Source organism: Triplophysa rosa, unplaced genomic scaffold (assembly GCF_024868665.1).
Source record: "Triplophysa rosa unplaced genomic scaffold, Trosa_1v2 scaffold355_ERROPOS142749+, whole genome shotgun sequence".
Classification (NCBI taxonomy): Eukaryota; Metazoa; Chordata; class Actinopteri; order Cypriniformes; family Nemacheilidae; genus Triplophysa; species Triplophysa rosa.
The window spans coordinates 5289-30242 of record NW_026634360.1 but is presented as its reverse complement, the minus strand read 5'-3'; the positions used below and the strand labels follow the sequence as shown (position 1 = coordinate 30242).

General features: G+C 41.1%; 6 protein-coding genes and 1 non-coding gene across 7 annotated transcripts; 3 read left to right on the top strand and 4 right to left on the bottom strand.

The window, feature by feature from the left end:
* Positions 1 to 7389: 7389 nt before the first annotated feature.
* On the bottom strand, positions 7390 to 7813 carry LOC130550537 (histone H3-like). Its single transcript, XM_057328032.1, has one exon. The coding sequence runs from the start codon at positions 7798 to 7800 to the stop codon at positions 7390 to 7392; it is 411 nt and encodes a 136-aa protein (XP_057184015.1). The 5' UTR covers positions 7801 to 7813.
* Positions 7814 to 8347: 534 nt separating this feature from the next.
* On the bottom strand, positions 8348 to 9280 carry LOC130550538 (histone H2A-like). The gene is made up of 2 exons (XM_057328033.1): positions 9183 to 9280; positions 8348 to 8849 (listed from the first exon to the last, which is right to left on the bottom strand). Exon 2 carries the CDS (start codon positions 8817 to 8819, stop codon positions 8433 to 8435), a length of 387 nt encoding a protein of 128 aa, XP_057184016.1. The 5' UTR covers positions 8820 to 8849; positions 9183 to 9280; the 3' UTR covers positions 8348 to 8432.
* LOC130550536 (histone H1-like) lies at positions 8815 to 10567 on the bottom strand. The gene has a single exon (XM_057328031.1). It carries the CDS (start codon positions 9996 to 9998, stop codon positions 9363 to 9365), a length of 636 nt encoding a protein of 211 aa, XP_057184014.1. The 5' UTR covers positions 9999 to 10567; the 3' UTR covers positions 8815 to 9362.
* A 5503-nt stretch (positions 10568 to 16070) lies between these two features.
* LOC130550541 (histone H2A-like) lies at positions 16071 to 17542 on the top strand. The gene has a single exon (XM_057328036.1). It carries the CDS (start codon positions 16272 to 16274, stop codon positions 16656 to 16658), a length of 387 nt encoding a protein of 128 aa, XP_057184019.1. The 5' UTR covers positions 16071 to 16271; the 3' UTR covers positions 16659 to 17542.
* A 454-nt stretch (positions 17543 to 17996) lies between these two features.
* Positions 17997 to 18679, top strand: LOC130550540 (histone H3-like). Its single transcript, XM_057328035.1, has one exon. It carries the CDS (start codon positions 18191 to 18193, stop codon positions 18599 to 18601), a length of 411 nt encoding a protein of 136 aa, XP_057184018.1. The 5' UTR covers positions 17997 to 18190; the 3' UTR covers positions 18602 to 18679.
* Positions 18680 to 19534: 855 nt separating this feature from the next.
* Positions 19535 to 19616, bottom strand: trnas-aga (transfer RNA serine (anticodon AGA)). Its single transcript has one exon. It is a non-coding gene; the product is annotated as a tRNA-Ser (tRNA).
* Positions 19617 to 20608: 992 nt separating this feature from the next.
* LOC130550539 (ecdysone receptor-like) lies at positions 20609 to 22602 on the top strand. Its single transcript, XM_057328034.1, has 5 exons — positions 20609 to 20680; positions 20776 to 20913; positions 21019 to 21156; positions 21637 to 21720; positions 22010 to 22602. The coding sequence occupies exons 1-5, from the start codon at positions 20609 to 20611 to the stop codon at positions 22067 to 22069; spliced, it is 492 nt and encodes a 163-aa protein (XP_057184017.1). The 3' UTR covers positions 22070 to 22602.
* Positions 22603 to 24954: the final 2352 nt, after the last annotated feature.

Sequence of the window (24954 nt, the reverse complement as noted above, 5' to 3'; positions counted from 1 at the left end):
GCTTCATTTTTGTTACGCAAATCTGGCAACCCTTGACACAGCGATGGGAGGCCAGAGCTCAGATGTGGAGCTATAATGTGGCCGCACTCGCCACCATGGACAAAATGCCTGCAAATGCCGGTAATGCTCAACAGACAACTTTCAGATCGTGAAATTAGCGTGAGTCACAACAGCAATCAATTGTCCTGCAAATGCTAATCATGTTTGGAAGATAACTTTCAGATCGCGAAATTAGCGCAAGTCATGACACGCAACAGCAATCAATGGTCTCATGCCTCGTGAATGTAAACATACGCTTCGACTGTTTGTGGCGCTGCACGCACAGATCTGCAGATATAAATGGGCGTGGTCACTGCTGAAGAAGGGTTGGGGAGTGGGCGGAGAACGGGAGAAAGAGAGGAAACAATTGTCATCTGTTAGTCTCCTCACCAAACACCAGCAGATATACAGCATAATATGTTAAATGTCATTTTCCCCTCAAAATAATATGATTCAATATTAGTAATATATTATATATTAGATTAATCATAATTTTGTATAACACTAGTAGTTTTGGCTCAACGAAGTGCTCAGCAATGCAAAGAGGACCTGTCATATCGCTTATATATGACTTTTTTAAATAATAAAAAAAACCACCCATATTTGCTGGCCAAAAATCCTCCTTTTCCCACAGTGTTATAAGACTGGAAACTACTCTGCCATCCCAAAAGCTCACCGGTGCCATCTTGTGCAACTAGCCGCGCTGTCAAAACACAATAAATATGGAGAGTGACACCGAAGTTAGCAGTGTCAACAGTAGGCAGAGCTCTGATGAGGTGGAGGACTACTGGTCAGGAAATATTTGAAATGTGTTTTTCAAAGAAAATAAAGGTGTGTTATAGACTATATATGTTTGTTAAATGCAATATAGTGTTAAACACTAAAGAACAGCAAAGTCTGGAAAAGCATGAGCATCAGTTAGGTGAGAAAAAGTAACGGAAAAAGTACTATCAGTTACTTTCCACAAAAAGTACCCAAGTACCGTATTTAGTTACTTTTTATAGAGTAACTCAATATTGTCACTAGTTACTTTTAAAAGTAACTCTCCTTTAGACAGATATGGAAGATTTGATATCGGTCTATAGTTTCCTAGTTGATTTCGGTCTAAGTGAGGTTTCTTGCTATTTTCTCTGTGAAAATAGCATGAATTCATCACTTCTAAGGTGAGCTGGAATATTCTGATCAGGTGGTTTCTGGTTATTTGTTAGGGTAGCCACCGTTCTAAATAAAAACCTTGGATTGTTTTGGTTAGTGTCTATGAGGTTGTAGAGGTGCTCAGCTCTAGCCAATTTTAGTGCCTTTTAGTGCCTTTCTACAGAAGTAGAACTTAACATTCTAAAATGACAAAATGTCTTTGTATTTTAAAAATACAAAATACTTTTAGCCAATCAACCTCTTTACTAGACTGCCGATTTCTTGAATTAACTAGGCTATACACAAATAAATACAAAACAATACTAAGATTAAATGCATTTAAATACAACATACTATTACAAAATAATAGCATTTTGTATTTCAAATGGATGTATTTGAAACACTGCCCCTCCATGAAGTCTAATAAGGAAGTTGATTGCCACAACATGGGACTGCACTTCATCCTTCAGCATCTGGACAGACCAGGGACCTATGCGAGGATCCTGTTTGTGGACTTCAGCTCCGCTTTTAACACCATCATCACGAACACCCTTCAGAATAAACTGGCACAGCTCTCTGTCCCCACCTCTGTCTGTCAGTGGATCAACAGCTTCTTGACAGACAGGCAGCAGTTCGTAAAGCTTGGTAGATTCAAATGCAACACCTGCACCATCAGCACTGGAGCTCCTCAGGGCTGTGTTCTCTCCCCACTGCTCTTCTCCCTTTACACGAATGATTGCACATCTAAAGACCCCTCTGTCAAGCTCCTGAAGTTTGCAGACGACACCACACTGATCGGCCTCATTCAGGACGGTGACGAGTCTGCTTACAGACAGGTAGGTCAAGGAGCTGGCTGTCTGGTGCGGTCTTAACAACCTGGAGCTTAACACGCTTAAAACTGTGGAGAAGCCCCCTGTTCTACCCAAACTCACCATCATGAACAGCACTGTAACGAAGCTCATGTAACCGGTCCTACTCGACCCGCTCTCCGCCAAAGCTTGGGAAGGATTGTCTGTATAAGAAGGGGGAGAAAAATATAAGGAATTCAGGAAGTTGTAGGTTCGAATCCACACGTCACCAATAGTCATTTGATTTTATCGTTTCTAAGTTTGATTTTTATTGTTGGAGTAAACAATTTTAATTCATTATAAAATTTGATCCATAATACCAAATGCATTGTCCAAATGCATTTATTAAGGTAATCATTTCCTATGGCAGCAGAGGCAAAATAACCACCTTATTACTGCATTCACACTATATTGTATATACTATTTAATTCAGCCTGCAAAGGAGCAGCTACCTGACACTGAATGTAATTAAATGCAATAAACAAATAAATACAACACACCAGTCTTCTTAGAGAAATAGATTTATTAACTATATACATATTTAGACAAATGTGGAAAAGTACTGAATTCACTATATGGAACAACAAAAGAACAAAATAATTTAAAAATAAGTGTTTTATGTACATAGGCGACATAAAATATAAGTATATAAAAAGATATCTATATATGTACTATACTTAAATAAATACATATTAATATACACTATCGGTAAAAAGTTTTAAACGGCAATATTTAAAAAAAAAAATTAAAGAAGCCTCTTCTGCTTCATTTATTTGATCTAAATTACAGCAAAAACGGTAATATTGTGTACAATTTAAAATAACTGTTTTCTATTTGAATATATTTTAAAATGCAATTTATGTCTGTGTATTTTCAGCATCATTACTCCTGTCTTCAGTGTCACATGATCCTTCAGAAATCATTCTAATATTCTGATTTGATGCTCAAGAAACATTTCTTATCATTATCAATGTTTTTCAGTATTATTTGATGAATAGAAAGTTCAAAAGAACAGCATGTATCTTTATTTTAAGCTTTTGCAACATCCCTATACCGTTCAAAAGTTTGTGGTCAGTAAGAGGTTTTTTGGAAAGAAATTAAAGAAATTAATACTTTTATTCAGCAAGGATGCATTGAATTGTTTTAAAGTGACAGTGTAGACATTTATAACGTTACAAAAGACTACATTTCAGATAAATGCTTGTCCTTTTAACTTTCTATTTATCAAAGAATCCTGGAAAAAAAATGTACACAACTGTTTTCAACATTGATCATAATAATTAATAAGGTCCACGCGTCTAACGTCTGTAGACGAAATCACGTCTTTAGTATGGCGTTCCAAATGGTCCTAAAAAATGACTTTGCAGAACACACTCGTCTCACTGACCGTCTCACTCCACGTCTTAACTGTTTTTGTATTCTGCTATTTATTGCATTGAATTCAAGACGCAGACGAGACGTTGACGTAACGCAGACGTCACTTAATCACGTGTGGTCATGAAGTGTCTATGCAGACGTCACGCGTCATTCACGTGTAGCAGTGAAGTTATTTGTTTTCATTTTTGCTAACACGTATTGTAACACGCTACTCTACACGGCTTAATGCAGAGTGTCAAGCGTCTACTTCGTTAACTTTCACTTCACTCAATCCTCTCAATGAACGTGACGTCTGCGTCTGTCCTAGGAACAAAAGAGTTTGCCAAATGCGTAAATGTAAATAAGTTAGGACCAGTCTAACAGAAAAAAAATGATGACTAACTTGTAAGACCAGTCTGAGCAGTTTATGCAACCTACACAAGACTTTAAGAACGCTGAAGATCAAATTAAATAGTATCAAATTAAATAGTATGCTGTAATTATGGTTATAGGTAACATAAACTGCACAAAAACTGCACTACTGCGTGGATAAAATAAACCTTCAACAGTGGGCCAGTGAGATGTTTAAAGTTCTGCCTTTGACACGGCTTGGGGCCATCATTTACGGAAATTAGACTGGTTTTGACAATTTATGGCTCCTCTTCTTATTGTAGTCTCCCTTAGAATATATCACAGGTTTGTAAAAAAGGCATTGTGTGCTTAAATTGGAAAGTTTACTGTTTTTTATTTGCTGCTGGAGGTAGGGCTGACGGTAAGTTTTTTGTTTCTTACCGCGGTGAAGACGCAACAAATCATTCGGTTTGGCGGTTAATCGCACCCAACAACACACCTCCATATACCATTTATAATATTCTTTTCAGAGTGCAACATAAAAGAGGCTTTTTCTCCGCAGAAGCTGCAGAAAGAACAACAGGGTAACAATATAAACGCACTTGAAACATTGAATAATTTATCGTTTTTAACAGCAAATTATCATTAATATTATATAACTATTAATTATGCTACATTTATAAAAACAAGCTTTTTCAAAGTGCAACACAAAAAGGGAATATCGGGCTAGCCTGTAGTACAAGTGTTCGGCTGTTGTACAACTACTGGGCCGCTTTAGTGAATTGCAAGGTCTTAGTGTTTCGTGCGAGGAAAACCAACATGTTCACTTTTGTCTGGTTTTAGCGAGGCTCTTAACTAGCGATGTGCACGAATGTTCAAATACTGGATCCGCAATAGCTATTCGAATATTCATATTTTTCATAAGAATAAAAACTGTGTCACCACAGGGTTAAGTTACCTCTGCAGAAGACCCTAGAGTTGTCACGTCTTATTTAACACTTCTTCCCTTCATCTGTAATGACTTTATAATATACAGAAAATATGAAAAAATCATATGTTCCTAAATCTTTGTTCAGATTGCAAGCTAGTTTAAATATTTTAAGTTTACACACCGGATGCTCGGATCGCATTTTATGCTCGGCTCACATCACCATATTAAAATGTTTTAAAAACGTGAGCCACAAAATTCGTTAACATTACTTAAATATGAGTTGGAATAAGAATACCAACGTAATATTAAATGATTCATTTATTTATTTCCATAACTTGTTCAGAGCGGTTGTTAGAAATATATTAGGCTAACTAATTCTGATTTCAACAACTTGAAACATTAAAATGTACATTTCACTGCAACTAATGTTAATAAGTTTGGCCTTAACGTAAGACTGGTACCTTTTACCATTCGCCTGAAAATAAATTCGCACGGATGTTTTTTTGTTTGTTTGTTTTAAAACGCGCTGCAATTCCATAGTTAGGCTACCTTAGTTGATTTTATTTATTGATGCAAATGCAATGCAAAGCTAAACAAGACAGACACAATATTATATAAACAATATTTATATGCCGTGGTGATCAACAGGATTAGTAATTTTTCCTCAGATGACGGTCACGTAATAAACAAGCACTACAATGGCTCCGTCTTTGTTTTTAGGATCAATTAACAGTCGGCATGGAGGTAAGGCTGTTTACTTTATTTATTATTAACATTATAAACAATAAAGCCAGATATTCTTGACAGATCTGGGTTTTGTTACCGGGAGTTATAGAGATGAGCAGCGCGTTTTCTCCGCTGTCGGCTTGTTAACCGTCGACTTGTTGAACAGACTTTCACAGAATAAAACAGACCTATATGTTTGTTTTTCTTATCAAGAATATGTAAAACAAAATAAACAAGATAACCATATATCGTTGTGTTTTGTTCGTTTAGTTTTGTATGTCTGGTTTTTGTATGATTTCGCTTTGCGCATGTTTAAATGCAGTTTTAATGTATTTAAAAAAAATTCAAACGTTGCTTATCTTTTCACCTTTAAAAAACCTATATGCAGGATATAATATTAGTGCGTTGAGAAAAATGTAAAAAATACGTCTTTATTCATTTAATTTAAAAAACAAATATTCGTTTTTTATTAGCTCAAATATTTGAATATGAAATTATTGAAAAATGCCCTTATCCCTAAAGTTTATTTAATTGTGTTTGTTATTGTATTCATTGCTAAACTGATCCATTTTTGTTAACACATGAGTTAAAAGGTTAGTAGAGAGGAGGGTGCCAATTTATTTTCTTTTGTTCTTGTTTTCTCCTGTTAGTAAGGAAGGTAGGGTATTTTGGTTCTTTTTTTATTTTGTTAGTGTAATTAGTTAATTTCCCTACTAGGTAGAGTGTCTTTTGTTTATTATTTTGGCTTAACCCCCCTCTTGAAGCTTGAAACCCTTCAACAATTTTGTTAATAAAATAACAATTTTGCTTCCTTTGACATTTGAGTTTTTTTTAGATCTTTTTTTTAATTGAGTGATCTTAAGTCTTGCAGCTGACACACACACACACAACACCATTTTTATTCTGTTACGTGCCTCCTTTTTAACCCTAGACTTATGGGGGTCGTAACAGGTACAGTGCCAGTGTCTGCATGGGAGAGGTGGCAGCAACGCAGAAGAAGGTAATGTCATGCGATCTTCTGAAAAGTATTAATTGTGTTAAGTTATATTTTTTATGTTAAATAACCTCAAGTTAAAAGCCTTAAATATAAAGAGGCATTTAGTTGCTAGTTTAAATAAAATCTTAATTTAAGATCAGTAAAATTCATGCGAACATGTATTTATTACTTGGCGGTGTGTTTATTGCTTTAACTAACAGTGGCAAACAGAAAGTATACAATTATTTTATGTTAATAATTGTTTACATAGGTGCATGTCAGACTTACATTAACGTTAACAGCCAGTCGGGGGCGCTTGATAGCGCTTCACTAAACTCACGGAGGTGGAGCTGGACTAAATCAAGCTCTGTCCGTTTTGCGCTGCAGACGCAGAGGTCACGTTCATGCAGAGGAATGAGTGAAGTGGCAGACGCAGACGTCACGTTTAGCAGACGCAGACGTCACGTTCAGCAGACGCAGACGTAACGTTCAGTGAGACGAGTGTGTGCTGCAAAGTCATTTTTTAGGACCATTTGGAACGCCATACTTTAGGCGCAATAACGCGTCCAGCGCGTCTAATGTCTGTACATGTTATGTCTAAAGACATTTTTGAATAAACGGACTTCCATAGCTTCACACGTTTTGGCCCCCTCGGCCTTCCATACAAGGGCACGTCACGTATTTGATTTTCCTCGCAGCTCTGCCCTCCGAAGCCTTCAATAAAACGGTTCACAATCTAATGTACAAAAAAGCGTGACAAAAAAATGTGTTAAACTAAACTTGACGCAGTAACTGCGACATTACACTGTAGAGCACTTTCACGCCGGGACACACGTTAGTATACTTGTGTTCGGTCCTCTTTAGAGTAAAGTCAGATATGGCTTACACAACCTCGCTTATACCTGCGCATCTGAATCATCGTCTCGTCAAGAATTGTTCTAGTTTATAAGGGGAAAGGCGGGAAATTACATCGTTCAGTGGATGTGGTGGCTCTTAAAAGAGCCGTTGGTTCGATGTTAACGAGGGACTTATGCGCGCTCTCCGCGGATGCGGCGCGCCAGCTGAATGTCCTTGGGCATGATGGTGACCCTCTTGGCGTGGATGGCGCACAGGTTCGTGTCCTCGAACAGACCGACCAGATAAGCCTCGCTGGACTCCTGCAGGGCCATTACGGCGGAGCTCTGGAAGCGCAGGTCGGTCTTGAAGTCCTGAGCGATCTCTCTCACCAGGCGCTGGAAAGGCAGTTTGCGGATGAGCAGCTCGGTGGACTTCTGGTAGCGGCGGATCTCTCTCAGAGCCACGGTGCCGGGCCTGTAACGATGGGGCTTCTTCACGCCGCCGGTGGCGGGAGCGCTCTTACGGGCGGCTTTGGTGGCGAGCTGCTTCCTCGGGGCTTTGCCACCGGTGGACTTGCGAGCGGTCTGCTTGGTTCTTGCCATCGCTGCGTTGTCTTCTGCGTCTTGAACGGAAAATGCCTACTTTCACAGATCCCCTGTTTTTAAAGGCTAGAACGCGCCGCACGTCGAGGGCGCGGAGTCACTCGATTGGCTGATGTGTGACGTCTGCTCGAGATAGAGGGCCAATGGCCGCGCGGCATGCGTTCAAATGAAAATGGCGGGACATTGCGTTTCCTTTCCTCTGATCAGATCACACGTACACAAAACAAGATCATCATATATTTGTTCCTCATCTCTTTATTTTTTACTGGTGTGTTATTCATGCGATCAGACATTTGCACCTTGTTATTTAAGAAAGTTCAGATGGAAAGATCATCACCTACAAATTAAAATAATAATGCACCTTAAATCACAGCCACAAGCAACAAAGCTTTTACGGACAGAAGCGCTCAGCTTTCCCGCGCGTTTTCTTCACTTACACATATCTTGTACATTTGGGGCAGGAGTCTCAAATATTGATTTGGAGGATCTGAGTGCATTTTTAACCAGTCTGTGATAATGCACTAATATACAAATTCGATGATTCAAAAGAGAAACCTCGTCGCTCTCTCATTGATAATGTGGGTGGCTCTTAAAAGAGCCTTTGGGTTTACAGAAGACGAACTCCCGTCCGTTTACTTGGACTTGGCGGGCTTCTCGGTCTTCTTGGGCAGCAGCACGGCCTGGATGTTGGGCAGCACGCCGCCCTGAGCGATGGTCACTCTGCCCAGAAGCTTGTTCAGCTCCTCGTCGTTGCGCACCGCCAGCTGCAGGTGACGGGGGATGATGCGAGTCTTCTTGTTGTCCCGAGCGGCGTTTCCGGCCAACTCGAGGATCTCGGCGGTCAGGTACTCGAGCACGGCGGCCAGATACACGGGGGCGCCGGCTCCCACTCGCTCCGCATAGTTGCCTTTACGGAGGAGCCTGTGGACGCGGCCCACGGGGAACTGAAGTCCCGCTCTAGAGGAGCGAGTCTTGGCCTTAGCTCTCGCCTTACCGCCGGTTTTGCCTCTGCCGCTCATTTTCTTCTGCTGCGATCGTCTGCTTGATCTCTGAGAATGACAGATGAATCTTACGAGCTGCAGTTCTCAATCTTTAAACCCGTCTGTCAGTCGACTATTGGTTGGAGTCCGATAAACTGTTAAACCAATCAGTCAAGTTCCCTCCAAACGCAAAGCCCAACCCCCTCTTTCTCCCCGCCTCACAGATGCTGTGTAGCGCAAAACAGTTTCGAAATAGGGAGGAAACTTAAAGAAATGTCTCCTAAATGAAAACACAGCGCTAGAGCTGTTACTATAATTCATCTTTAAGTCCGGTATGTGTAAACAATTACACACAATTAAACTGCTTTTTACATTCTACTTGAAAACAAACAAAAAACTTACATGAATGCGTGACTTTCAACTTAACTGCTTAGTTATGACCGCTCGACACCACAACCGACTCTAATGATCAAATCCATAAGCAGAATCAGTTGACACAAACATTGTGAAGTCGCTCTTTATGAGGCGGTGGGTGGCTCTTAAAAGAGCCTTTGGTTAAAATCAACACCTTCAGTGAAACATTTACTTCTTTTTTGGAGCGGCCCTTTTAGGCTTAGCTGCTTTAGGCTTTACAGTTTTGGGTTTGGCAGCCTTGGTTTTCTTCGGGCTCTTGGCGGTTTTCTTCGGTGATGCGGGCTTCTTCGCCTTCTTGGGGCTCTTCGCTGCTTTCTTAGCTGCTGGTTTTGCGGCGACTGGTTTCTTCGCCTTTTTCGGAGACTTTTTAGCGGCGGTCTTCTTTGCTGCTGCAGTCTTGGGCTTCTTGGCAGCTGCGGGCTTCTTCACTGCGGTCTTCTTCACTGCAGGCTTCTTCGCTTTAGGTGCCGCTGTCTTTGCAGGTTTCTTGGTCTCGGTTTGTTTCTTGTTCAGCTTGAATGAACCGGAAGCACCGGTGCCTTTAGTCTGGACCAGTGTGCCTTTAGTCACGAGACTCTTGATGGCGAGCTTGACGCGGGAGTTGTTCTTCTCCACATCGTATCCGCCGGCGGCGAGAGCTTTCTTCAGGGCGGCCAGAGACACACCGCTTCTCTCCTTGGACGCCGACACGACTTTAACGATGAGTTCACTCACGCCTGGACCCGCTCTCTTGGGTTTGGCTGCAGACTTCTTCTTGGGCGCTTTCGCCGGCGGGGCTGCTGGAGCTGGAGCGGTTTCTGCCATTTCTCTCGTGAGATGTGTGCTGTCACACACTATAGTTGATCAGTAATGCGCGAGGACTGAGCGGCGCTGCGCTCTTAAACACGACATGAGAACCATATAGACTCAACCCGACCTGTCAGTGCCTGCGCGCCTCTGTGAGCAGCAAACTCTTGTGTTTTCTCCTGTGACATTTCGAGTAAAAATCAGAGTTTTAAATTAATTTGACGGATTAAAAACAGCGTGAACACAGAGCAGAGATCCAGAGCTTTATTCAGAGACTAAACTACACGACAGTAAAGAGTTTATTGTTTCACTGTTAGATTAAAAACACGACCAGCATCGATCTCTGGAGAAAAGTCGCGCATGAATTTCATGTGATTTATATGTGTAAACATTGATGAAACATTAAGCGCGTTTTCTGAATATTTAACTTACATGTAATAAATGATTTGAGTTAAATTAATGTCTTTCAGGGACTTGTAAAGTGTTGCTTACAGAAGTTGTTTGACCAGATTGAAACACACGAACACTCTCGAGGTCTTTGTGTGAATGTCACAACGCTGTTTGTTTTATTGATGTGTAAATGTGTTGTATTCAGACTGACGAAACGATAAAACGGAGAATAAATATAATAAAACTAACTGTGTGTGTGTGTGTTCTAGATGCTGAAACTCTCACTGAGCCTGTTTGTGTGGTGTTTATTTATGTATTTCTTATTTGTATTGTTATTGTTTTTTACTATTGTGTACAGACAAGCGAGTCTGCTGCTGTCAGACGAGGCTTTGGGTCCTGAATGATCGAAACGTTGAAGCAGTAATTCTTATTACTTTTATTTAGTGTTTTAACATTTGTTCATTCTGGTTTTGTTTGCAGACATATTGAACACAAGTACTTCTAACTGTAACTGATGAGTCTGTCTGTCACAAACATGAGAAACTGTGAATCTGTCCTGACTTGATGTCTTTGGCATATGTACATGAACAAACTTTCTTACAGATGACTCTTTTATTAATGATATTGCTTTATTCTGTCACTATTGTTGTGGCAAAATCGATCAGCCAATGTAGAAAAAATAGCCAGGTTTCAAGAGGTTTCAATCTGTATTTGCTCGAGCAATCAAAGAGAGACACACAGAGTTCATCTGACGATGCCCGACGAATACACTTCTGATAGATACACTACCAGTTTCTGCCGATCTTTGTGTCGTGTCAGAGGATTTAAATCGGCGTCTGTGCGCGGCTGAACAACATGGCCGTGGTTTTGTGCAGCCCCAAAGCAAACTACAGTGAAAGGGGACAAGGACGTGGAGGACACGTCTGACACACTTGTATGGCGGAACCCAACGGGAGCGGACCGACCAGTGATGACCTCCCCGTGGAGGAGAGTGATGTCGCAGCAGTCGCCGGGTACAAACAGCAGCTACAGCGCATGAGAGACAAGCCCCGGGGGGTCAGACCTACACAGCGGCTCAGAGAGCTGGCATTGTTGCTACTGGTCCGGCTAGTAGATCTGTACTGTGAGGACTAAATTGGTGACACGCTGGAGCTAGATGCGGATACACTAGCAAGCTATTTGCACAGTAAACTTGGCCGCAAGGTCACGTGCATGAAGATAGACACTGTGCAAAGTCGATATAGTTCATTTAAAGATACGGCGGAGGGTGATGACGCGAGGGAGATGTATGACTAGATGTTTCTGATGTGAAATCTTTCTTTGGCCAGCACTTGATTAGGTTTTGTCAGGATAATAGTTTCATTCTGTCAAGTCTGGATCTGTTGCCAACGGACAGCTACACATGTGTCAGTGAGGCCTGGAACACAACTGCATGGCTGGATCACTGTATATGCTCTGCTGATGCCCATGAAAGTACAGTGAATGTGGAAATCTGGTGTGGAACAGCTGCAGCAGATCACAGGCCCATTTCTGTGACGCTAAATATAGAAAAATGACCTGAGATAACCAAAAAGGGCAATTATACCTGATGGGAGAGTTGAGTGGGATAAACGCGCAGATTGTGATTCGCAGCATTATTATAACATGACTGACAAGTCTCTGGGGAATATTCATATTCCATATGATGTGTTTTCCTGTGATAATGTTAATTGTGACAACTCAAACCATAATGATGTTTTGTGTAACATGTATGATGAAATTGTGATGGTACTAAACAATGCAAGCGAATCATTTTGTAACGAGAGATGTAAAGGATACAGTGTTAGACCAGGATGGAATGAGCATGTGAGTAAACTCCATCAGCAAGCAGCAGAAGCCTTTAAAAACTGGGAAAGCAAGGAATGGCCATACATGCGACGTAAAGAAACACGCTGTCACACAGTTTAAATATGCTGTTCGCTTCATAAAAAAGAGAGAACATACTTTAAGAGCTAACTCTTTGGCTCAAAAATGATTACAACATGATATACAAGATTTCTGGAAAGAAGTTAAAGTTATGAATGCTAGTAAAATCCCTCTGGCCTCCAGTGTTGAAGGGTTACTGGATCTGAAAATATTGCAGATCTTTGGAGCAGGCATTACAGTGACCTCAACGGTGTTAAAAGTGAGCATTTCATTATTGGGAATGTGTCTTTTAATAATGAGGTTATTAAGGCTGAGGAAGTAACCTCTGCTATTGGAAAATTACTTATGAATAAATCTTGTGGCCTAGATCAGATCACAGCAGAGCATTTGACATTTGCTAGTCACAGACTTTAAAGTTATGATTTATGATTTAAAGTTTAACATCAAAAAGAGTGTTGTCATGTTGGTGAGGACAAAGGAGGACCGTAAGGCCGTGTTTCCCTCTTTTTATCTACCTCAACTCAACTCAACTTTATTTATATAGCGCTTTTACAATTTTCATTGTTACATAGCAGCTGTACATGAGACACATTGACTACAAGCAAAACAATCAAAGTTGTACCTGCAAAAACAAGAAAAGGTTGAAAACACAGAAGACAGACACACCCACACACAAAACACTCCACACACACAACACGCACACACACACACCAACACACACAGACACAGAGACACACACACACACACGTACGTACACAGACAAGTACGCACACACACACACGCTCAGTGAGAGCACACATTTAGGATAAAGGAGAGAGAAGCACAGGTCAAATATAACAGATAATAAATTCCTATATGCAATATTAATTAAGTAAAACTTTAAGATTCTAAAGCAGCCCCCCCGGTCAGGCAGATAGTGCAAAAACAGTATGCAAACGGTGGCGAGGAACCCAAAACTCTAATCGAGAAAAAAAACCTCAGGAGAACCCAGGCCCAACCAGGGGATTCCAGTTCCCCTCTGGCAAAAGCTGCTGCCTCTGCACAAGCTCCAGAGAACTTGCACAACAAGGCTAAATAAAATAAATAAACTTAATAATAAAATAAATTATAGTTTAAGATTATCATTAATAATCTAATAGCATTTGAATTTTGTGGTGAAGACATGTCAAGAGACCGCGTCCTTCTTTATCCAGCTCTATCATCTCAGCTCTTGTCAGGTCCCCACTTCCCATTCTCCGCTCTACCATCAGGTCAGGCCATGAACTGCATCCTGCTCGCTGTGGTAACCTTGGAACAATGAGACAAGACTGGCTGAGAGTAGAGTACTGTTCTGTACTCTTTGATGCAACAAGTACATCAGTTGTGTTTTTGGTTCCGGTTGATCTAACTAATGCAGCCTAAACCCTCAGAAGATTTATATTATGGAAGAGTAGTGTATGCAAGATTAAAAATGCGTCTTTAGTCTAGATTTAAACTGACAGAGTGTGTCTGCCTCCCGGACAGTGCAGGGAAGACTATTCCAAAGTTTAGGCGCTAGATAGGAAAAGGATCTACCACCTGCACTTGATTTTGAAATTCTAGGTATTACCAACTGACAGGACGCCTGAGAGCGTAATGCACGTGAAGGACTGTAATACAAAAGGAGTTCATTCAAGTACTGAGGAGCTAAACCATGTAAGGCTTTATAGGTAATAAGCAAGATTTTAAAGTTAACGCGATGCTTTATAGGTAACCAGTGCAAGGTTGACAGAACCGGGCTAATATGTTCATACTTTTTTGTACGTGTAAGAACTCGAGCTGCCGCGTTTTGGACCAATTGGAGTTTTTGTAATAAGCCTGCAGGGCAACCACCTAACAGTGCATTACAGTAATCTAGTCTTGATGTCATGAATGCATGAATTAACTTCTCTGCATCTGAGATTGACAGCATATGACGTAGTTTAGTAATCTGGCTGGTCAGGAGTTCTCTGTGCTGAAGAAGGTCAAATATCTTGGTCACGTCATTAGAAGTGACCTTTGTGATGATGACGACATTCAGAGACAGTTTTGTAAATGATATGCACAAGCTAACATGCTCATTGGTACATTTAGCACGTGTACTGATGATGTCACAATAGCGTTGTTTGAAGCTTATTGCCCTCCACTCTATACCGCCCTCTTGTGGTGCAGTTACAGTACAGCAACATTTAACAAGCTGCATGTTGCATGTAATGATGCATTATTAAAAGTCCCTCGGTGGACAAGTGCCAGCCAGCTTTCTGTTCAGAATCAGATGCCCGTGTTAACTGCTGTTATCAGAAATGTTGTGTATAAATGTTTAAGCGACTTGAGGCCTGTAAAACTGAAATGATTGTGATGTTAGAGAAGAGCACTGTTAGGTTCACCTCGCTCCACTTTAGAGGCACTGGAGAAAGTGCTTATATGGACATTAGATGTTAATGATCTTCTTCTTGTTATTCATGCTGTTTGATGTTCTTCTTTTATTGTATATATGGACCTTTTCGAGTCTGAAATAAAGATATCATCATCACAGAAATTGTGCAAATATAAACTTCTTCACAATAAACTAATATATTTTTATATATAAAAACGTTTTTGAAATGGGTAACTGACTAAATAATGAAAAAGAGCAACCAATAAGAGCTCAGGTGGGAACTCCTTTAGTTTTGTTTGAAAAGCATCTTAGTGAAACCTCAAGCAGTAGCGTGATCACATCAATGTCTGCTAATTTTATGCAAAAAAATGACTATATTGAAGATGTATATAACAGCAGATATATAACAGGTTTTATTTTATTGTTTAGATTGTTTAGTCACAACATAGTCCATTGTTGCCTTTGTAGTATTCAACAGTTTTGATGAGGATTTTTCTAAAATATGGAAAAATTAAGAATAAATGAGCGATTTTTGACCCGTAGTGTACATTGCTTTTCATGTGCTTCCATTTATATTTAGTCATTTAGCAGACACTTTTATCCTTTAGATTTTTTACCTTTTTGGGATGGCACTACAAGCCGTTCATTAGCAGAGCGCAGGGATGTGGCGGGTACATAAGTCTGCATGAGCGAGTGAAGATATGGAGGTGCAGAACCAGTGGTGGTCTTGTAGGCCAAGAGCAGAGCTTTGAGTTTGATGAGCGACTACAGGAGCCAATGGAACTTACTGAAGAGAGGAGTGACGTGTTACATTGGATTACATTTAATCTTTTATGTATCATTGTGTCTATACTAAAAGTATGTAGGGCGATTTCTTTATTCTCATGACAAATACAGTACATTTTAATTTTCAAAGCACACAAGTAATATTAGCCTATTCAATAAACTTCACTTCCTTCATCTCTTGATCTGCCTCGAGATTGCAGAAGTGTTAACATGCGACAGAGTTTATTAAACTTTAAATGATAATCAGGAAATCACTTCCTGAATGAGAAATGTAACTTAAAGTGATAGTTCACCCAACAATGAAAAGTCTGTCATCATTTACTCAACCACAGGTTGTTCATCCTGTGTAAATGTCTCTGTTCTGCTGGACACGAAGGAAGATATTTGGAAGTATGTCAGTTACCAAACACATCTCATCCCCATTGACTCCCATAGTATTTATTTTCTCTACTATGGCAGTAAATGGGGCATGAGATCTGTTTGGTTACTGACATTCTTCCAAATAGCCTCCTTTGTATTTAGCACAACAAGAAATGTATACAGTTTTGGAACAATCTGATGGTAAGTATATGATGACAGATTTTTCATTTTTGGGTGAACTATCACTTTAAGTTTCTTCATTATTTCAAAACTGTTGTGCGTCACACAGCATCTGTGAGGCGGGGAGAAAGAGGGGGTTGGGCTTGCGTTTGGAGGGAAGTTGACTGGTTGGTTTAACAGTTTAACGGACACCAACCAATAGTCGACAGACAGACGGGTTTAAAGATTGAGAACTGCAAAGCTGAAGTTTCATCTTTCGTTCTCAGAGATCAAGCAGACGATCTCAGCAGAAGAAAATGAGCGGCAGAGGCAAAACCGGCGGTAAGGCGAGAGCTAAGGCCAAGACTCGCTCCTCTAGAGCGGGACTTCAGTTCCCCGTGGGCCGCGTCCACAGGCTCCTCCGTAAAGGCAACTATGCGCAGCGAGTGGGTGCCGGCGCCCCAGTGTATCTGGCCGCTGTGCTCGAGTACCTGACCGCCGAGATCCTCGAGTTGGCCGGAAACGCCGCTCGGGACAACAAGAAGACTCGCATCATCCCCCGTCACCTGCAGCTGGCGGTTCGCAACGACGAGGAGCTGAACAAGCTTCTGGGCAGAGTGACCATCGCTCAGGGCGGCGTGCTGCCCAACATCCAGGCCGTGCTGCTGCCCAAGAAGACCGAGAAGCCCGCCAAGTCTAAGTAAACTGACGGGACTTCGTCTTCTGTAAACCCAAAGGCTCTTTTAAGAGCCACCCACATTATCAATGAGAGAGCGACGTGTCTGGTTTAAAATTATAGATGATATAAAAAACGCACGTGCAGTTGTACTCTCCACGGGAAATAAAAATGTTATAGTGAATTAATTAATAAAGACATGACGCCATAATGGTTATTAGCTCCTTGTGTAAAGATACGATGCAACGTTAGGAATATTATTATACTTGTATAGTAACCAATCTGGAAATTCCACGAGTTTAGAAGAAGTGTGTGATGTCGTTGCTATGTGAATTTCGCGCACTTACGTGGGAGCTAGTGGTGGGCGGATCGATCCTGAAGTATCGATACTTTCGATGCTGAGGTTGTATCGAAAAGGATCGATCCTAACATAAAAATATCGATAATGTGTTTTTAGTTTTTACTACTGATTTTATTTATTTACTAATGTAGCTAATACTTGTATAATGAAGAAAAACTATTTCTCATACACCTAGTTTTGCACACGTTGCTCCTCCCTGCCCTGCTGTGTTTTGTAGTCCGCTATCACGTGACTCGCAGCCGGCGAAAAGAAGAGAAGCATCGTGTGGAGTTTTATCACATCGGTGAATAAAAACACTGCGAACTGCGTTGTATGGCAGTGGGCCTTTGGGGGTAAAAATCCAAAGATTGAATGTACTTTATTATTTAAGCACTTTATTACAATTGTTTGCACTTTGTTTATAAATTCACTTAAAAAGTGTAATGAAAGGGAAACATGTTAATTTGTTCTATTATTTTGTCTAAACATAACACAAAAACGGAAAAGCAGCTTTAAAATCTTTGTTCTTCAGTAATAATTTTGTCCACTTTGTTTTTTTTTTAAAGCTAGAGAAGTAGTACTGGCCGAGAAATTGTTTTGTTATATATCCTTTTTCTGTTCTGTTAATCTGTTATTGTTACTGTTTTCCAGTAATAAGTTGGTGCAAAGTTCATGTTTGCAAATTCGATTACAGGAATGAATAACTAAATAAATAGATTTATTTGGTTTAAATGATGTCCAGTGTTTTAACATCTACATGATTAATTAGCCTACAGGCCCATTAAGAGCACAAATCACAAAATATATTAGTGGTCATGAAAATGTATTCAGATTTAGCATATTAATGATGGATTCATCTGATCAATCATGACATTTCATCTACAGGAAAGTAAATGTAAGTTCAAGTGAATGCTTTTTAAAAGTAAAAGGTATTGGTATCGGTATCGAAATCGGCAATACTGGCCCTGCATTTACTTGTATCGATCGATACTAAATTTTACAGTATCGCCCACCAGGGAGCTGAATACAGGAAACGCGATGTCCCGCCAGTTTCTTTTGAACGCATATCGCGCGGCCATTGGCTCTGTTACGAGCATACGTCACACATCAGCCAATCACATATATCCGTACCCTTGACGTGCTGCGCGTGCTAGCCTTTAAAAACAGGCGCACCGAAACGGCCGGCACATTCTGTACGGAACGCAGAAGAGATCGCAGCCATGGCAAGAACCAAACAGACCGCTCGCAAGTCCACCGGTGGCAAAGCCCCGAGGAAGCAGCTCGCCACCAAAGCCGCCCGTAAGAGCGCTCCCGCCACCGGCGGCGTGAAGAAGCCCCATCGTTACAGGCCCGGCACCGTGGCGCTGAGAGAGATCCGCCGCTACCAGAAGTCCACCGAGCTGCTCATCCGCAAACTGCCTTTCCAGCGCCTGGTGAGAGAGATCGCTCAGGACTTCAAGACCGACCTGCGCTTCCAGAGCTCCGCCGTCATGGCCCTGCAGGAGTCCAGCGAGGCTTATCTGGTCGGTCTGTTCGAGGACACGAACCTGTGTGCCATCCACGCCAAGAGGGTCACCATCATGCCCAAAGACATTCAGCTGGCGCGTCGCATCCGCGGAGAACGCGCTTAAGTCCCGCGTTTATGGCATGAACTCTAACGGCTCTTTTAAGAGCCACCACATCCACTGAACGACTCCATTTCCAATGTTTCCCGCACAAACGCAAAGTAACGTCCCGAGAGAATAAAAATAGCGGTTTGTAAGCACCGTTTTATGAAACTTCAGCTGCTCAATCTGAAACGACGTCATGTTTTTCGGTTTAGCGTCTCGTTAGCCAGATAACATCCCACCAATACAATTGAACAAGAAAAGGTGCCGTTTTTCCCAATTCAATTTCTATTGAAATCCCCTTATCCCTGAGAAGTCATGTGACGGCTTTATATTTTTCAGAATGTGACGAAGGGTCACGAATGTTTTCTATTGTGTATTATCGATATTAGCATCATGTGTGTAGTTTATGAGCGTTTAGCTTATTTGTAAATCTTGAACAATATACAGGTGCTGGTCATATAAATAGAATATCATCAAAAAGTTGATTTATTTCACTAATTCCATTCAAAAAGTGAAACTTGTATATTATATTCATTCATTACACAGACTGATATATTTAAAATGTTTTTTTCTTTTAATTTGATGATTATAACTGACAACTAATGAAAATCCCAAATTCAGTATCTCAGAAAATTCAGAATATTACTTAAGACCAATACAAAGAAAGGATTTTTAGAAATCTTGGCCAACTGAAAAGTATGAAGATGAAAAGTATGAGCATGTACAGCACTCAATACTTGGTTGGGGCTCCTTTTGCCTGAATTACTGCAGCAAATGCGGCGTGGCATGGAGTGGATCAGTCTGTGGCACTGCTCAGGTGTTATGAGAGCCCAGGTTGCTCTTCTGCATTGTTGGGTCTGGCATATCGCATCTTCCTCTTCACAATACCCCATAGCAACAAAACGGCTCGCGAAACTGTACGTCCGACAAAGCAAACGCCTAAAGCAAAGCAGCCGTAATCGGCAGGGTTTGAACCTGCGCGGGAAGAGCCCAATGGATTTCTAGTCCATCGCCTTAACCACTCAGCCACGACTACAACGGGTTCAGTGGCCTCTGGGCTTAACTCGTGCGGCAAAGAGGGACGAGCCAGCGGCGTAACGGGCGATGTAATGGAGACGTCAAAAGGGACAGGCAGGATCACATCAACGACACAAACACAGCACGTGGCGTCCTGCCGTGACCCGGATTCGAACCGGTGTTGCTGCTGCCACAACGCAGAGTACTAACCACTATACGATCACGGCAAGCCACCAGCCCTCCGGCAAAGCTGTGCTAGCAGGACTTCTTGACTACATCTGCAGGGAGGGGATTGGCAGGTTTTGATGAGGTCTCAAGGAATTTCTGGTGCATGCGCTGAAGCAAAGCTCGATTAAACCCTGCTCAAAGCCCATATGTTGACTCCAACTCACGAGCAAAAGTTTTCTTTTAACAGAGGGCGGGGCCAGAACAGCTCACAAGGTAAAGTTGACTTTGTCATCGCCCGAACAGGGACTTGAACCCTGGACCCTCAGATTAAAAGATCTTTTCTGCAGTGATTCTGTTTGTTATCAGCAGATGTTCATCACTAATGACTCAATCATCACTTTAATAATAATGAAACGCAATACAAATTCTGTCAAACAGGAGCACAGAAAGGTGTTGGTTTTAGGATAAATCTGGGCCAGAATTGAAATGAACTGTTGACTATATTTGGGTCAGTTCTGCTTTATTTGTTTTGTTTTTGGCTGACATGCGGCATTGCTTTGGCTTGCTTGTGGCCCAAACCTGGCAAACAGGAGCGGTCCACCCAAGTGCCATCATTCCACGTGGTATGTGAGCCAGATGAGGGGTTATGGGGAGTAAGGTGTGGGCCAGATTTCGGCTGCAACGATTTGCTGGTTTGGTTGCTATCTGGGAGGGATGTTCATTGAATAGGTGGTTTGAATTAAAGTGTAAAATGTCTTCAACTTTCTCTTTTAATGGAGTTGCTTAGGTAACCATTATTGTTTAGTTACAAATGCATTTGTGTTACAGATTGAAAAATGTCCGATGCAATCCCGTGGCCAGTTGACCTTGCTTGGAGCGGTCCAGAAGTGCACATGTGGTTTTCACACTCAGAAGGTAACATTAATGTGAATGCGTTGCAAGTATTTTTTTAAGCAAACCAATGTTCCTCTTTCAAAAATGTGTGTATGTGTTTTTGTTGTTATAAGCAGCCCACTGCCTCTTCTGAACAAACACAGAGGGTCAGAGAACAACAGCCTGCTGCTGCAGCGGCACAGGAGCAGAGCGAACCCCAGCCTCAGGCCCGGCCGCAGCCTTCACCATCAAGGATAACTCCGAGTTTGTCAATGGTAATAACAATTTTTCTATTAGCCATATTTTAGTGTCAAGTACTCTATTCTGTTGACAATTTATAAAGTACAGAAAATGTCATTGTAATTGTTTTGTACTTTCAGTTTACCAAACCAAGGTTTAGCGGGTCTCACATTGCTGCAGCGAAGCCAAATTTGAGTGCGGCTAGAAGACCATCTCGTGTGGATGACCAACCCAGCGCAGCAGTGTCCAGTGCCCCGAAACCAAGCACCACTGTCTCTGTAAGTATTGGCATAATCCACATTTCATGCTGTTAAGTAAAGTTAACACATTACGCTCGCCTCCACTTTGTACAGCACATATTTTTATTCCTGGAAACCATACTGTAATGAAATAAGATCAGAACTTTACAGTATTGCATAATGCTTTAATTAAATACATTCGATATACACTGCTGTTCAGCAGTGACACCTTAAATTGATCAAAAACGGTCCAACATTTTGTCACGCTTTATTAAGTAGTCAACCATTTTAACTGTGATTTTTAAATATCAAAATATTACTGTTTTAATTTATTTTTGATCAAATAATTAAGACTTTGGAGAACATAATAATCTAAAGCATCTTTCTGGTCACACGCCTCTGAACAGTGGTGTATAATTCCATCTAACATGAGGTAAAATTATTGGACAGTTATATTTGATGAGTTATAATTCACTGCATCTATTATAATCTTTCATAATTCACTGCATGATTATATAGACGCAGGACCCTGGAGTTCCAGCCTCTGTCCCCAGAACCACTCAAGATGTGACCGCTCCTGCAGAGTCATGCAGTATCGTCTCCGTATGTAATCTCATATTTTTTCATTTTAAAGGTTATGAAATTTGCATATTAACTGTTACAGCTCATTGAAGTCACACCTTTTTGCTCTGTTCACTTTTGATATCTAATTTTATTTCTTTGACTTCTTATTTTATGTCAAGTGATGAGAAAAGGCTAACATATTCAAAGTTTACATATTCAGATGTTTAGAAATATTCAAATATTAAAAAAAAAAGAGATATGTTTGTAAAATTACAAACAATATGCTTTGCAGCTAAATGACTAAATGTTTAGCTTTTTTCCTTAACAGACTGCTCCTTCTGGGGCATCACTGCAAGCTCCGTCTGCAGTTCCGCTTCCTCGTTTGTGACCTTACCACCAGAGGATCACAGGTCTCCGTTGGTTACACCATCAGTACCTGGAGCATCACTGCAGATGGTGACCAATGTACTTGTGCCAGCAGCAGCAGGTTTCCAGAGTGTGCCCATGTTCCAGTATGTGCCAATGGTCCAAGGCATGCCGACGGTGCAGGGTATGCCAGTGGTGCAGCCACTGTTACAGCCCACAGTTGTCCAGGTCACCGCCTCACAGCCTGCTGCACCCGCTGCCAATCCAGGTGCCATACCCAAGAGACCCTACAGAAGAACTGTGGAGGCCAACACATGCAAGAAGTGTGGCCAATTTAAAACAAGTGAAACAGGTCATAGCCAGTATAGGGGCAGGGTGTACTGCCCACACACTGAGACTGTTTCAAAAGAGGTATGGTTGGAGGACATGAGAAGAACCACCTCCAAATAGTGTGCAACTATAATGTATATAGTTTTATATAAATAGTGTTATTTGAACAAGTTGTTCATTGTTAATAGTAGTTTGTAGTTATTTATTATGTTTTAAGTATTTTTACAGTATTACACAATTTAACAGTAACATCTCATTTTAATCAGAAGTGTGAAATTCCATAAAAAAGCATACATTGACACCTAATGTACATGTCACCTGTTCTTTAACTGATTAAATGTGTTACTGGAGAAAACACTATATTTCCTTTAAATTAAAGTCATTGTTGTGTATTGTTAACCTGACATGTCCTTTAAAAAATGTTCATGTTTATTTTCTTGTCAGAGTTGGATAACGTGTATTTTTACTGAAAGATCCATTAGAATTTCACAGCCATATCACATTTTTATCATGACTGTAAAAAATATTTAAAAAACACACATTGACACCAAATATAGTCTTTATTTTCCCAGTTGAATTTAGCAGCGGCTACATGTACTAGTTGAGTTATATATTCTATTTACACCATGTAGATTTCACAGTTCTTTGTGATAAATGTAAATATTAATTAGATGCTATCTGTATACTGTAAAAAATAAATGTATTTTTACAGGTAAAGTGCAGTATAATGTAACAGTATTTTCACATTTTTTTTACTAAAACAGTAAAATTCCATAAAACGCCATACATTTACACCAAATTGATATTTCTCCGTGTTACTGAAAATAACGATGTTTTCTTTTAAACAAAAGTAATGATCATGAAATCTGAAAATGCACTTCTGTTCTCTAGTGATGATCTTTCTCTGATGAAGTGAGTTTGACAGCTTGTGTATGAATCTCAACAATGGTGACAATCATCAAAGTAATCCAGATAAACAGATCAACTGCAATGCATGCTGGGAGTCATGAATGAGATTTGTACTATGATATTACCCAGCATGCATTGCAGCCTGAGGCTTTCTTTTGTTTATTGTCCCCATTGTTGAGTTTCATACACTGATTCTTCATGTCTATGTGTGTTTAATTCAATATGTTCAATAGTTTGTGAGTAATTTCTAAGAAAATCTTACTTCCATATCACTGCGGTATTAATGTGCACAAAAATACAACACAATTATGACTAGACCAATGGTTATTTCGCCTCAGGAATATAATTTTATATAAGGAATAAAACTATGAAATAAGTTAAATAGTTTATAAGTGTGTATATTTTCTTTTAATATTTTATCTTCTTTGTCATAGCCATGCTGAGGGAGGTATTAACCAAAGTAGAGATGGTCCTGGACCAACAAACCACTATCCTGAGATTGCTGCAGCTGCGGGAGGTTCAAGTGCTGTGTTTAGATATTGCGGAAAGTTCCCTGCCCCCCCAAAGACCTTCCTCAGGTTAACGCCAAGGTTGCGGGTTTGATCCCCGTACGGGCCGTTGACTTTTCTCTTGTATCCTGTCCATCGCTCATGGCTACTGCGCCTGGGGTCCTTCGCAGACAGGCCTGCGAATCGACTTGGCCGAAATAGCTCAGTTGGGAGAGCGTTAAGACTGAAGATCTAAAGATCCCGGCTTTCGGCAAGCGTGCCTATTGTATGTCCATGGCTTTGCTCTCGTTAGACCGAGCGGCCTTGTCCCGTTAATCTGGCAGGTCGGCAACCACTCGACATGGTGTAATGGTTAGCACTCTGCGTTTACTTGCTGGTTAGCCCCATTTACTTGCTGTAACTGTTCATATACCTTCGGAGAGACTGCCTCAATTAAGGCTACACATCGAACCAGGCTCCTGCGGAGGACCGGTCACGATCATGTAGACCGATTGGCTACCCCTTCATTCATACCTCTCGTCAAAGATCGTTCGCCTTCGGATCAGTTCGGAAGCGGGGGCAGGGCGCCCTCGACATTCTCTTGCGCTCCGATTGGTCAAATGTTGTAAATGTTGAACTTCCACTCTGCGATTGGCTGCAAATGTTGAAGCGCTCAGCCCGATTGGCTACGAATGTTGAGCACTCCAACGCGATTGGCTACGAATGTTGAAGCGCTCCCACGCGATTGGCTGTGAGTTCGCAGTCTCCTCTGGAGGCGTGGGTTCGAATTCCAATTCTGACATTGCTTTTCACAACCTGGAGTCTCCAGGTGCTCACGTGCTTGCCTTTACATGGAAACGGTCGTTCGCTGATTTCTGGCAGACAGTGTAAGGCACAGGTGTCAAACCCAGTTCCTGGAGAGCCAGTGTCCAGCAGAGTCTTGCTCCAACCTCAGCTGCCTTGAAGTTGCTAGTAGTCCTCTGAAGGGCTTGTTTAGCAGGATCAGGTGTGTTCCATCAGGCGTGAGCGTGCATTCTGTCTGCCCCGTACTCCTTTGCCTACTGTCGGTTTGCATTCTTCTTGTGCTGTTTTCCTGTACATGGGTATTCAGAAACCGCAGTCAGGCAATGCCAGTGGTGACTACGGATCAGAAGATCTAACCTCAGGGTCGTGGGTTCGA

What these genes read in the sequence shown, in the direction of transcription:
- LOC130550537 (XM_057328032.1), bottom strand. Translation starts at nt 7,800, where the DNA reads ATGGCAAGAACCAAGCAGACCGCTCGCAAGTCCACCGGTGGCAAAGCC.
- LOC130550538 (XM_057328033.1), bottom strand. Translation starts at nt 8,819, where the DNA reads ATGAGCGGCAGAGGCAAAACCGGCGGTAAGGCGAGAGCTAAGGCCAAG.
- LOC130550536 (XM_057328031.1), bottom strand. Translation starts at nt 9,998, where the DNA reads ATGGCAGAAACCGCTCCAGCTCCAGCAGCCCCGCCGGCGAAAGCGCCC.
- LOC130550541 (XM_057328036.1), top strand. Translation starts at nt 16,272, where the DNA reads ATGAGCGGCAGAGGCAAAACCGGCGGTAAGGCGAGAGCTAAGGCCAAG.
- LOC130550540 (XM_057328035.1), top strand. Translation starts at nt 18,191, where the DNA reads ATGGCAAGAACCAAACAGACCGCTCGCAAGTCCACCGGTGGCAAAGCC.
- LOC130550539 (XM_057328034.1), top strand. Translation starts at nt 20,609, where the DNA reads ATGCAATCCCGTGGCCAGTTGACCTTGCTTGGAGCGGTCCAGAAGTGC. An exon ending in TAACTCCGAGTTTGTCAATG is followed by an intron (nt 20,914 to 21,018) that starts GTAATAACAATT and finishes TTGTACTTTCAG; the next exon opens with TTTACCAAACCAAGGTTTAG. An exon ending in AACCAAGCACCACTGTCTCT is followed by an intron (nt 21,157 to 21,636) that starts GTAAGTATTGGC and finishes ATGATTATATAG; the next exon opens with ACGCAGGACCCTGGAGTTCC.